The 13,944-nt window shown below is 53.5% G+C and overlaps 2 protein-coding genes across 2 annotated transcripts; one reads left to right on the top strand and one right to left on the bottom strand.

Moving 5' to 3' along the window:
• Nucleotides 1–140: 140 nt before the first annotated feature.
• On the bottom strand, nucleotides 141–8,048 carry PSV08DRAFT_367717 (importin subunit beta-1; the record flags this gene model as incomplete). Its single annotated transcript, XM_014220059.2, has 8 exons — nucleotides 141–348; nucleotides 400–2,735; nucleotides 2,816–2,874; nucleotides 2,961–3,042; nucleotides 4,536–6,177; nucleotides 6,839–7,193; nucleotides 7,252–7,717; nucleotides 7,839–8,048. 8 exons carry the CDS (start codon nucleotides 8,046–8,048, stop codon nucleotides 141–143), a joined length of 5,358 nt encoding a protein of 1,785 aa, XP_014075534.2.
• Nucleotides 8,049–10,039: 1,991 nt separating this feature from the next.
• On the top strand, nucleotides 10,040–12,754 carry PSV08DRAFT_367716 (uncharacterized protein; the record flags this gene model as incomplete). Its single annotated transcript, XM_014220055.1, has 1 exon — nucleotides 10,040–12,754. The coding sequence occupies one exon, from the start codon at nucleotides 10,040–10,042 to the stop codon at nucleotides 12,752–12,754; it is 2,715 nt and encodes a 904-aa protein (XP_014075530.1).
• Nucleotides 12,755–13,944: the final 1,190 nt, after the last annotated feature.

Genomic DNA, 13,944 nt, shown 5'->3' with positions numbered 1-13,944 from the left:
ATACATAGCTCAACCCTACGGCGCTGGGAAGGGGGTGGGGGAAGGGTGTCAAGACGCTCAGGCCATGACACCTTGGTTGCCGCCTGGAGGAAGATGGTGTCAGTGGGCTGGATAATAGATACTGGGGTGACATGTCGACTCTAGTAGAGACTAGCAGGACGAAAATAGGGATTGTTGGAAAGCGACATACCAACTTGGCGCTTGATCTGCTCACGGGCCCATCGAGCAGTGTCGCGGGTACGGCCGCTGAAGTCAGCGTTTGCGCGAGTCTCCCTTGCCAAAGCAGTGAGGAAGTCGTGACGGAAGTACTCCCTGAAATCGCCTGCAGGGAATGCATCGGCAAGGTCACTGAGAAACGTTAGAAATCTTGCTTGTTGTAAATCTGTCACCAGCACTTACCCAATAACACCGCATGAAGAGCGGAGGAGGGCCTCGGTGCGGTTGCTGTCCTGTTGGATGGTTCGCAGAAGATCAAAGATTGAGTCCATGTAAGGAACAATGAGCTGGGTCTTGTTGCTGCTCTTCATTGCAACAATGCATCCATCCCATGCATCCATGATGCCCTCGCGAAGAGAGGTGATGTAATCAATCATCTCATAGTTGCCCTCGGTCGTGATAGTCACTTGGCCGGCTTGTTGAAGAACCTGCGCAACTACGGGGAGGTATGTCTCAAAGGCACCGTGGATGGCATGTGCAATATCACCAAAGCACTGCAGGATCGCGGGCTTGAGCTGGTTTCCCAGGGCGGGGCTTCGGAGGTTGTTGAGAAGAGAGTTCATGAATGCATCACAGTAAGGCTGGACCTGCTCTCCCAGGGATCGAGTAATGTCAGAAACCAGACCAATGGCCATGGAGCAGAGAGCTGGTTCCTCCTGGTTGTTCAAGGCGTTGTACAGGAAAGGCGAGAATGCTTCCATGTACTTTTGGAAGTCCTCCTCGAGAGCGGTGGCAATGGATCCAATGGCGGCAAAGACGGTGTCTGGAACACTCGACTTGGGAGGAAGCGATGCCAACAAGCTCAGCAGGGCCTGCATGATACGGTCAGACTGAGGCCTGATGTCACCCTCGAGTCGCTGAATGATGGTCATGATGACACTGGAAAGACTGGTCTGCATTTCTTCAAGAGTTAGCTTGTCCTCGACATTAACAACCTGAGCCTGGAGCGCCATGGACTTGTCCAGACGTTCGAGAATGACGTTTGAGAGCTCGTTGACAAGTGGAACACTGTCACCAGCAGCATTGTTTACAAAAGAGTTGAGGACTTCGTAAGCAGCGGTGCGCAGCGTGTTGTCGGCATCGGCTCGCTCCGTGACCTGCAAGAGGCTCTGGACACTCTGCGCAAAGTGAGGCGACAGAGGGTTGCTTTGGCATCCTGGTTCTCCAGCGAATCGATCGGCAAGGTTCATCAGAGACCAGCAGCAAGATGCGGCCATCTTGGGGTTGCTGGCGAGCCCGTTGAAGAGAGCGCCAATGAGTGGTGGGAGGTGCTGCTGTGCGTCGAGTGCGCTTGGAACAGCTTCGCAAATGCGGCCTAGGGCATAGGCAGCAGAGTCCTTGACGTGGATGTTTTGGTCGTCCATCATTCCAATCAGAGTTGGAAGGGCCTGCTTCACAATGGGATCGAGAACCGATTCCTCGGGTCCCTCCATAATGGCGCCAAAGGCAGAAACCGACGCATCCCTGTAATGCCAATCTTCTGAGCGAATGTACTTTTCGATAAAAGCCAACACTGGAGGCATGACGCCGCTTCCGACGCACTGGGCCCAGAGCTGCAGACATTGGTATGCGGCACGCGATGTGTTGTACTCATTGTCGTCGGCATCTTCGTCTTGCTTGGCCATGAGCTCTAGCAGCACTGGGACAACCTCCTGAGTGGCGACACGGGCAAAGTTGAAGTATTCTCGCAGCTCAGTGGAGCCCTCTGCCTGTGCTTGTGTGTTGTCGTCTTCAATGGCGATTTCCTCCTCGCAGACGGTGCACCAGAATTCCACTGCCAGCTTGGCGACATCCTCCTCGTCGCTCTTCATGCCCTGGATTGTCAGACCAAAGAGCGCCTTCTCCATGTAGAAGCGCATCTTGTCGTAGTAGAGACCCATTATGCGGTTCAAGCATCCGTATGAACCTTGCTGAATGCGCGTGTCTTCGGCCTGCGTGGCCTCGCAGATGACCTGCATGATGTAGTTGCGCTCGCCCTCATTGTCAAAGTTGGAGCGGACAAACTCGATCGAGTCGCTTAGGGCGTTGATGGCTGCTACACGGACGTCGTTGTTGGTCTCCTCCTTGCGGGCACCCTGGACAACGGCAGTCAGGATGGCATTGGAGTGGTGTGCCAGAGCATCGCGCAGCTCCACGTCGTCTGTATCACACACAAAACCAATTGTAGTGAGCGAAGATTGCTTTTGGCTGTCTGTGCCTTGGCCAACATTCTCGACAAGTGTGGTCATGAGCTCCGGCCACTGATTGCGGGGTATCTCAATGGCGGCGACAGAGGCAATGAATTGTGCAGCGGCCGAGCCTACGCCCTTGTTGGGGGTAGCAAGTGTGCCGAGGGCCATGGCCTTGACCTGCTGTTTGATCTGGGGGTCGAGGCCGAGCCATCGCTCCTGGACCTGACGTAACCGGGCGTATTCGCGGGCGGTGAAAGCGTTCTTCAGGGCCAGCGCGGCGGCCTGCCGAATTTGCGGTGCGGCCTGTTCATTTGCGAGTTCGCCACCGAGGACAGTGAGATATTGCGGCTGGAAGCGAGGCAATCACGTTAGTGGGCACTGCATGTGGTAGAAGGCGGGCGTGCAGCCTTGTGGTTGCGGCGACTTACAAAGTTGGAGTCGGCAGCCTGTTGAAGCTGCTGCTCTGCGCTGTTACGAATACTGGCATCTGCAGAGAGGAGTCAGCTGAGGAGAAGGCCTCGAGCAAGCAAAAAGCAAAAAGCAGCGTCGGGAGAGGAGGTGAGGGCGGCGTACCGGCAGCGTAAGTTCCCTCCAACACCTGGTTGATATCCATAATGGGTGAAGGGGAGCGTTTGGCGGGCTCGAAGAGGGGTATCTAGTGGGCGAAGAGATTAAAAGGCCGCTGGGGCGGGATAGGCAGAAGGGAGGCGCGGCAAAGAGGGGCACAGAGAGCGTGTGTGTGCAAGGAAGAGAGAGAGAGAGGAAGAGGGAGGGAATGTAAAGGTGGAAAAAAGGTGCGGCGGACAGGTTTGTCGTAGGGAGGGAATTTGCAGCGAACGAAGGTCGAGCGTAGACAAGCCTAGTTCACGTGTTGTTTTCCTTGTTAAGGGTCTTTCTGCCCCACTACCGGGATGGCTCTTGGGAGAGGAAGTGTCTGTGTGTGTGTGTGCGTGTGTGCGTAGACGGGTAAGAGAGGACAGGAGAACAAGGGGAGGGAACTAGGGCAAGCAAACGGGCGGGCAGAGACAAAGGGCGAGTGTGAGTGGGGGGTTTTGTGTGGGTGGGTATGGGAAAGTATGGAAGGCGGACGAAGGTGTAGTTCTGCCTCGCCCAGGCACCGTCGACGACAGACACAGACACTCGGGCCCTCAAACACAGAAGGCGCGCGCAGCTGTCGAGGGCAGCAGCGCCCGCCTGGCAACGGCACATTGGCTCGCTTGCGCGTCGTGCTTGCGACTCCCCCCCGCCCGACGCTCGCCCTCCCGCCTGCAGCCCTGTCTGGATACATCCATGGTGCGATGTGTCTACTACTAGCCATGTGCATCGAGTGCGTGGTACTTGGTACGCGCACATACACGTCTGCTTATCCGCCTGGCCATGGAGACAAACACCACACGTGTGTGTACACATCGATACAGATACTACTTACCAGTACACACACGCCCTCTCCACTCGGAACAAGAAACCTGCGCTGCCTGTGCGTACATACATACATACATACTAGCACAGTACATCGACCAGAGCCAGCATGCCAAGCCATTCCATGTGTCCCAATCGAAGGCGTGACGAGGCGATTGGGCCTCTCACCGCATATCATCACCATGACGAATAGCACTCGCCCATGTCTGTCCGGCCGTTTCCCCGTACCTGTAGTGCACTACATGCTAAGTACACATGCTACATGTCGGTACCGTGGCTGCATGTACTATCCAACACATGCCCTCGTCATAGTGGAGCCCGGCCGCCGGACACCGAGGCAACGAGGGGGGGGGGGAGGGTTGGAAAGAGGGAGAATGGAGACGTGCACGTGATGTCTATCAACCTTCTACAGCTGCAACACCACCGTCTACTCTGCTACAAAGCAAAAAAAAAAGACGAAGAAGAAGAAAATGCGCCTGATAATGCACCCTGCCCTCCACCCCAGGCAAGAAAAGAAAAAAAGGCAAAAAAAAAGATGAGACGCTTTTACATCCGTCCCATGGCTCTTGGGTTCTCTGCTTCCTGCCTCCTCCAGTCCCGCATCTCCTTGGTGCCCAAGCTGCCTAGTCCTCCTTCCCCCCGCCGCTCCCATCCTCCCAGTCGCACCACTAGCCCCGTCGCATTGTCCGCTCCTTCGCTGCCCGTCGACGTCTCCACCGCAAAGCTAACCATGTCCCGCGCTGCCTGCTCCGGCGTCTTTGCCTCCTTGACAATGTCCACAATCTCTTGGTCTGAAAGGTGTCCTGACACCCCGTCTGAGCACAGAACGAGGAATGAATATTCGGCTGGCGACAGCTCGATCCGCCGTATCTCTGGCTCTGCAGACACCCCAACCCGCTTCGACGCCATGTCGCCAAACGACCGCGTGTTCGCCAGCCCAGACATGCGTTCTTCCCCGAACGAGTCGGTGACAAACGACGCCGCGAACCGTCGGAGTCGAGTCGCTTCTTCTGGCAGCGATGGATGGTGGTTGGACGTCAACGGCACGGCCAGTCCAGTCGCCGTGTTGCACAAAAGTATCCTCGTGTCCCCCACGTGCGCTGTAATCAGTGATGATGGCGAAGATGGGTGCCAGAATGGCGATGCCGTCGGGGTAGAAATGAGTGCCACACTGCATGTGCTGCCGCCCTTGAATCGGTTTTCTCCCCCAATCTGTCTGCTCGTCGTGCGCGATGGCTGGCCGAGAATGTCATCGTCGTTCAGCGCCTTGTCCGCTCGAACCGCATCCTCCTCTTTTTTGCCCACCTGTGCCGCAACAAAGTCATAGTCGGCCTTGAGAAACGCATACTCGAGCACAGTCTCAATCCCAATGCCCTCTTCAACCCTGTCTGATATGCCCGACCATCTTGTCTGGCCCTTCTGCACAACTTCCTTTTCAGCAGCATGGCCTTGTCCACCTGCCGACATGGAAAAGTGCTCTGGTTTGAAGCGTCGAAAGTACCCGCCCACCAGCTCTTTCCACTGCTTGACTAGCTGTCGTTCCAGCTCCTCTGCCTTGCGTATGCTGTCCGATTGCTTGACCGGCGGCACGCCAGCCATGGCACTCTCAGTTGATTTGGACCCCGCTGTTGGTAGCTGGTCCTTGGTACCGGGCTGTGGTGGCTTCATAGCTTGCGTCCCGGGCGGCGTGTGAGTCTCAATGGCCTCTAGACTCTCCTTGTCCCTCTGTCTTTGATCTCCAGACGTAGCCTGGCCCTTTGCTTTCGGGCTGCCGGCGTGTGCCTCGCCCCTGTCCCGCACGAGACTGCTTTTCAGCTCAAATTGTTGTGTCGCCTTTTCCAAGTAGTCGTGCAGCTGCTCCCTGAGGAACCCTGAGCATTCGGCACCGCCATGCCCGTCAAAGACACCAAAATAGAAGACCTGAGGATCGCCACTTGCGCCTACTTCTGGTCTCACTTGGCCATCGTCTCCACCCTGCCCTTTTCTAGTCAGGGAAATGGGCCGCCGCTTCGCGAATGCGGGGAGGTCGATGGTGCCGGCTTGGAATGCATCCTCATTGTATGGCCGTGCCCCTCGGGACAATGACACGCCAAAGTGATGTTTGGCACTCTTCAACGGTATGCGCACCACCGTCATGTCTCGTGACGGCGGGCCCAAGACGGCAGCGGGCGAGCGGCTGGTCTGGTCGGCATTGTAGGGCGTGCTCTTGTCGCGAGGGAGTCGGTGGTGGAGCGCGGGCTGGGTTCGCGAGTCCGGCGACAGGGAGCTCGAGGGGATATGGGTTATGAAGTAGTCATGGAAGCTGCGCTGCTGGCGGGCGAGCGGCACAATGCATGGCAAGACGAGGGCGTGGTATGTGGATGGGGGGATCCTGCAGGCGTGCGCATACAGGCAAACAGCCCGAGGCCCTGGAGAGGCTCGGGATCGGTGCAGCATCGGTGTCCACATGTCGTCTCTTGCTGCGAGGGACACATGGCGCGGATGGGCAGGTGGCTATGCCATGGTGAATGTGCTGGGGATACCCCAATTCCAAGCCTCAAGACTTCGCCCATATCCCGCCGCTGTTCCTGGGCCGCTCTGCCGAGTCTGCTTCTCCCGCTACGTCACCTCATTGGACCGTGGCGCTGGGTGATGCAATGGCCTCTCAGTAGTCCCTTGGCTGCCATCGACACGCTCTCCAGTATTTACACCCAGTATACAATCACTCTGCCTTGACACGGCGATGGCGACGAGAGAAATCCGTTCCAAATTCCACTCACGATGCTGGTTGGCAATGGCCGAGTCACGTGAGCACATCATCCCAACACCTCCTGTCGCTCTCACCACACAAGACCTAGAGTGCAAGTGGCACGGCGCCAAACATGCACCATCTTAGCGTGACTGATTATACATTACCAACATTTTCATCGAAAACTCATGTTAAAAGGCTAAGCTCCTACGTGATTTTATTTCAAGTTGACATTCTCATCGCATTGCACGTATTCACTCATTCTCCCCCTCCATACACACCATCTCATCCCGCCTTTGGCTACGATGCTGGCGTTGTTTTTCCCTTTACGATAATCATGCGCGGTACACCCTCCGTCGACCCAATGGTCGGGCTCCATGGCGATTGTGCGTCCTCACCATGAATGCTGTCCATGCTCATCCTCTTAGTCTCTATGTTCACTGGTTTGCTGTTCACATTCCGCGTCACAGTCTCGGGACCCCTCAGTGCAATCTCGTCGTCCGAAGACTCCACCTTGCGAGGCTTGGAAATGAACGATGCTGATTTGCGGACATCGTTGAATATCTGCTGGAACAGAGGGCGCAGGATGGCAATGGAAGCTGCGATAATCCCAGTTCCGGGTTCGGCAGTCGCCCAAATGGTTGCCTTGATCGCTTGCGCTGTTTCCACGTCAGTAACATTCTTCCAATATACAACTTACAAAGGAAAAAAACATACGGCTCAACGTTTCCAATGTGCTCAAATCTAAGCCATCCAGATACACCAGTCTCATGATCGAACTTACACTGCCAACAGCTCCCAAGGCCATGACCATGCCAACACTCATCTTACTCCGGCGATCCAAATCACTATCCATCAGGACCGAGATGGGGATCAAGACAAATGTCCAGTCTGCCAAGACGTTGATGATGCCGTAGATGTATCCCGTGCTCCTGCGAATTGCTGGAGGCAGGCATTTGCCTGACGTCTTTTGAATAAAGCCGTCGGCAATATGTCCAGGGTCGCCGCATTGGAAGAGAACAATGAACAAGTAGAATAGGCCGTAAACCACACCAATTGTAAGAACGGTGTGGAAGACATGCTTTTGCCATCTTTTGGTCAAGACTCGCAGGAAGAAAAGACCAAGAGAGACTTTCAGAAAGGTTGTTGTAAGAACATAGAAGACTTCCGAAAGTTGGACAAACTATTCACTGGTTAGCATGTTGAGTAGAGGGAACGTCAATATAAGTAGTTGAGCAGTGACGTACGACCAGAGTTGTGCGGATACTAGCTTGGCTCCAGAGCTGGATGCTTTTCTCTCGAACGCTCATGACGAGAATGAGTGCGCAGTAAACCGTAAATAGCATCAGTGTCGCTATCATGGCGGCATCATCCCAACCAGGAGACTTCGTAACGCGATACCGGGCCCATATTCGTAGGCAGACACTGAGATAGGTGAGTATTAAAAGGGTGATTATGAGGTGGACGATAATGGCGCCAAGGAGCACCAGCTCCTCAGTCTTAGCGCTGTCCATTATGTGATGCTAATAAACATTGAAAAACAAAAAAAGAATTATTGTAGGTGGTGAATATTGACTCCCGACCACAACCCGACAGAAGATTGGCCGAGAGAACAGGAAGCAGGTGGCAGGCTTCAAACTGTACGCAGCAGTCGTTTGGTTATGAATGTCACGTTGGAAATGTTTACCCCGGTATCATGCGATCCGGCCAAGGCTTGCTTCATGTTTAGCCCTGGGTTGTGAAGTTTGTCGTTGAGATCGCAGCCACCCATTGGCTATCACGGGTCTTGGTGACTCCTGTGAGTTTGTGATACACCAAAATGTCATAGAGACACGGCCCAGACGTTTTGAGTCCAACGTTCTGGCACAAGGATGGCCCGCTCTGCCACGTGGCTCTTGGGAAGCTTACCGGCAGGATACTTGCGTGCTCTTGTAAGGATGTAGTGGATAGACATCTCAATGCGTACAGCTTGATGTGGTAAAGAGAAGGAGTATCCTTGTCAATCCTTTCTATGCATGTAGGGCCGTTCCCTCCAAATTCTTTCAAGCCTCACTCTGCTCTGGCCCCATTTTCATCGCTAGCTACCACTTAGCGGACCATTGACTAATTCCCGTGACGAAGTCCTTCTGAGAAGGCCATTTTGATACCCGTTTCGAAACCGCGGCACAGCGAGAAGATAGCTATACCAGCCTATCTTATCGGATCAAACGTCATATCTCTGTATTTTCCTTGGCAATTGCTTTATCACTCTCACTATGCATGTGCCAGAATAGTACTCACGAAGGCGCAGACGTTTGACTAAACATGTCACGTTTGACCCTTGAACACAAGACGTGTTTCACCGTTGAAGATTGCAGCCGGAAACAGTGCCAGCCGAGGCGTACACGGACATGACTCTCCCATTTGACAGCTCAGACAAGCGAAAATCATCGGAACCCCAGATTCCTCAGGCAAACATTGTTCTTGTGTCGAGGTCCGTGAGGGTCAATGCGAGCGGTCCGCCGTAATTCGGTCGTTCGGCAAAACAACTGTTCCGTCGTTAGCGCCTCGGCATAAATCTTCTTTGTCCTTGAGCTTCGACTCCAACACTGCAACCTCTCCAACATCAAAGCAGCAACACCTACGGGCAATGCCTCTTGGTGGCTGGGTCTGCTACCAATGCCCAATCATGTATCTGGCACTTTCGCAATCTGCTTTCACGGATTGAAACGCGCAGACATGCGCTCTTCAGCCTTAATTCAGGCTACATGATGCCATCTGGCTACGCCAACGCTGCGCACTAACCTCCAACCTAGCGTCAGCATCGCATCGCCTTCTCTTGGTACGTTGTATATCTCTCGCTTTCTTTCTCTTATGATGAAAAAAAGACAAAAATTCACAGACCTGTTCGTAACAATAGTGTCGAAAAATTTGCTTAACATCTTCTGATTTGAACAATTCTTCATTGCTGCGCTGCCTCCATTACTGAGCTCAGTAACTAACAGTCAGCAGGTAAAGACCTTTCACCGAGTGTTTTGAGAATTCTCCGACAGTGCCGTCTTGATGCTTCAAAAAGAAACGGTCGTTTGTTAGCTTGTGACCTTGTTGCTTTTCCTAAGCATCGGATCCTCAGCAGCAACAAAAGGTTATGAGGCTTGTTTACCATTAGCTCATCGTCCCTCGAGATGTGCTTTATATCCTCAAGACAATGACAGATGATTTTAGCACAATGACCAGTACTCTGATATACGTTTCCTTTGTCCAACCAAGATCTGTAACACGACTATCAAAGAGCTGTGTGAAGTCATATATATCCCTGGATGCTAGTTACCCTACTAATATACCCTGTTTGCTTTCCACCTATCAAAACAAGAAACTTATGTCTTCCATCTCATCGCAAATATCTCCCAAGTCTTCTGGTGCATTTTTACACGACCAAACATTGTATCAACCTGGTGAACCAGACTGTAAATCAGTAAAGGCTTCGTCTAGTCGTGCTTGCCGGAATTCGGCTTGTTCTGATGAGATGGCCCAAGTTGCACAATCACAAGCCGATGCTGTTGCAACGACCCAACAACCCAGACTTGCGGGATCACAGCAAACGAGCGGTTCCAGTGGTGTAATCGGTTTGCCTAGCGTAATCGACCCATCTTTCTTCGATGATTGCTTTGATCTAAATCAGTTCATTACTAACGATTGCTTTACGAATGATGTCCTCAATCTCGATAACCTTGACTGGGCTGCAACGACTGACCCTGACTTGGCTGCCAACGGTCCCGATGCTAAGCAGTCTCAATACACTGACCTCTTGCAGAATGATCAACCTGAAATTGGCTTAGGGCTATCCTATGCTCCGCCCGAGCAGTACAATAATTTACAACATACGGCTGAGCCTGAATATGACCTTGGAGATGTACTAAACTCGCTCGAACCAGTATCTAAGGAACCATATGGTAATGCACCTCTAGCGTTAAATGCCTGGGACCCAACTTCATGGACGATGTCGGAATATGAAGGTGCTACACCAGGACTCTCAGCACTTCCTGGCGGCACTCAATCCATGCCGGAAATGTTACAATATCCAAGCGCTAGCCAAGGGCGACAGACGTATCCTGATCCATCTGCTCCACTATATCAGACTCAGCCCTACCTCCAGTTCCCACAGCAACAATATTCACAACAATACCCAGAATGCCCTCCAATTCCCATCGAGAACTATAAGGTAGCAAAGCAAATGAAAGCACAACCGGTAAAAAAACGGAAGCGTTCAGCATTTAGCACGGACTCGGAGGACGACGCACCCACTACCATGCGGCCGCGAGAGGATCAACTTGTAAAAGTCATCGCATCACCAGATGCCTCCCGCAAACAATCCATGATTTCCGAGGACGGCTTCCTAAGCCAACCTGTAAGCAGGGGCGTCCTGAAAGCTGGTGAAAAGCCAAAGAAATGCGAGGATAAACCTTGGGTCCGTATCAACCACACCACCAAAGGCGAAACGACTCGCACAGCTCGAATCAATCAGCATGCAGAGGAGGGTCATAGATACAAGACCAAGAAACTCCCTTATGGGGATTGGGAATCGACACACTATACATTTGACTACAGTAAGAACAATGGTATGCACGAATTTAAGAAACGCACCATGTCTGCCCGTCAGATCCACGAGTACATTACACAGTATCCTGGTGATAACCTCCGTATCTGGATCCAACCCGTAGCTTCTGATTCTGCTCGTCGATATGCGTCTGCATCCCATAGCCATTGCCGATTCGAGAAGTGTCCAATGCGAAAGTACACTGGCAAGGGCACAGCAGAAGTAGGCAACTACCGAGTTGCTTTTGACGAGAAGCACAAGACCTATGGTCCGGGTGTAGTTGACCCATATGATTGTGTTGGTTACGTCCATTTGTACTGTATGGAGCGCTTTCTAGACTTTGCGTTCATTTGCCAAATTGCAGATGTTAGAGTGGACCAGCGCGTGAGCATGGAGAAGGAACCCAAGGGCCATTTTGCCTCTGCGTTTGGCCCTAAGCACCACCACGAAGCAGCTGTAGCGAAAAAGTTTATCAACGCTGCCAGGAGAGGCCGGCTTGCTGAGACACCTGAGTTTGCAGACTACCCTGTTCATGAAGAATATGCCCGAGGTGCGCCCAAGCCACATGAACGCACGCTCGTCTACGCTCTATACGACATGAACATCAAACACCGTGCAAAGTCGCAGATGAAACAGTTTATCCTCCAACGCACGATCCGACCTGGATCCTTCACCGTGCACCGTGGTGACATGGAGGTGAAGCTTGTAGACAAGAAGATCGAGCGGCTCCCTGCTTTCAAAGAGTTCTTGAAAGACGGATCGAAAAAGGACTTTGACTACTCAGCGTACTACGACAAGTTCCATCCAGAGATCAAGGAGCGAATCAAAGAATGTATGGCGCTCCGGGAGCAATTAATCGCCGAAGACGGAGCGGAGAATAGCACCAAACGCTCTCGACGACCCCGACGTTCCTCCCTCGAAGAATCCGAAGACGAAATCGTAATGCCCTCGAAGAGGCACAAAAAACGTAGACTCGATGACTCGGATTCGTCAGACTCCTCCCCTCCATCCCGCAAGACTGGCTCCAAAAAGCCCACACTCACCTTCGACATCTCTTCCCCCCAAGACCCGCAGCCTTCATCCCGCCCCAGCTCTCTGCGCCAAAAACCTCGCATCAACTACTCGGAACCCCACGACTCCCTCCCCTCTCCTCGCACCACCACCCCAGCCTCCGCTCTCTCGCCCTCATCCACCGCCCCAAAACCCGCTCTCTCTCCCTCCGACCCATCCCTCTCCACCACCCCCGCAGCCAACGACGCCCGCAAAGAAAGCTGCACGGCCCTCTTCCCCACCAACGACAGCGAGTGGGCGAACCTCGATCTCGCCCCGCTCGACGGCACCGAGGCTTTCCTGACACAAGCTCAGATCGATGCGCTGCTTAATGCGGCGTATCGGCGCAAGTCGAGTACGTTGAGTATGGGGCCGGTGGCTACGTCGGCGCCGGGTACGCTGCCTGGGGTTCTGTCGGTGCCGTTGGTTGCATCGTCGTCGTCGTCGTCGTCGTCATCGCTGCGCAGGGCGAGTTTTAATGCAAAACCCGTGTCGGCGTGTAGGGAGTTTAGGGTGGAGGATCCGCCGGTTTGTGTGGCGGAGGGGAGGGAGTTGAGGAGGAGTAGTAGGAGGGGGAAAGTGGAGAAGGTGTAGAGAGGGTTTGATATAAGGCATGGTTTGGAGTTTTGTTAGGATGGTAGGTGAGAGTGACTGAGGTTGGATATTCATGTGTAGTTGTTTTCTTGGATTTCAATAGATGAATTGTTAGTGTGTTGCTATCTACTATTCCTCATTGTGTACCCAGTGAAGCGTCTTGTCACTGGACTGGGTTTCTCTGTGCTGAGTGTGATTGTGGTGTTTGATTAGTGTAGTATGTTCCGGGTCCCGTGACAAGTTTCCCATCACGCAATGTTCGGTTGAAGCACTTGATTGGCCAGCTTGCGTGAACGGTAGCGCCACGGGTCGGAGGATTAGAATACTCTACGAACCTTGGTAACTTGTCTGCTAGTAGTCCGGAGGCTAGCCTCCCGCGAACGACGCCGTTGACAGATGAAGCGTGCGGCCGTAAAGCCACGAGCCAGCGCTTCAGCCCTGCCAAGGCGACGAGCAGGAATGTCACGAGGAAGACGGGCGGCCCGTCTACGGAGCCCGAAAGAACAAAGTCAAAGAGGGCACAAGTGATTGGACGGCTGGTGGGACAGATAGACTTGTGTGTGTAGCCGCGCGGATGATGATGAAATCCCAACCATTCAGCATTCAAAGGCACCGCCATGGCTACCCAACAATCCACCTCAACACGTTCCTTGTTCCTGCCCGGGTGACCAGTAAGCCCTTGATCATTCTTCTCTACTCACAGTTGCTGAGCAATCTTCCCGTCCCGGCGATTTCATCAGCAAACTCTACGCCCAGAGATCCTTCGCTTATACCACACATGTGTACTAATACCCAGGCACGGCACGCCCTTGTCGACTAATAATACCCCGTCGCATTATCGTATTGCATCACCGCCCCACCAGGCTGGCGACATACCAGCCCTCACCTCCTGCCTCTGTGTACCAACATTGTACGTAGTAAGACGACATGGCTTCGCGTAATTCGACGCCATTGCGCTCGCGCTCCTCTTCCAACAGCACCTCGTCTTCCGATGCCACCATGATGGACGCAGCGCCGCAATCCCCAAACGGCCCAGCCCGTCTCCGCAACCCTTCGTACGGCCATCTCCCCACACCCACGACAACGCATATGCACTCGCTCAACACCCGGCCCGATCCGTCCTTTTCGCTCCTCCTGTCGCTCCCCAGAGAGCTACGGGAGCGCGTCTATTCATTTGCTCTCGTCTCGGA

This window comes from Bipolaris maydis (genome assembly GCF_028858645.1).
Source record: "Bipolaris maydis strain C4 unplaced genomic scaffold PSV08scaffold_1, whole genome shotgun sequence".
NCBI classification, from domain to species: domain Eukaryota; kingdom Fungi; phylum Ascomycota; class Dothideomycetes; order Pleosporales; family Pleosporaceae; genus Bipolaris; species Bipolaris maydis.
This window is presented reverse-complemented; position numbering and strand designations above follow the sequence as displayed.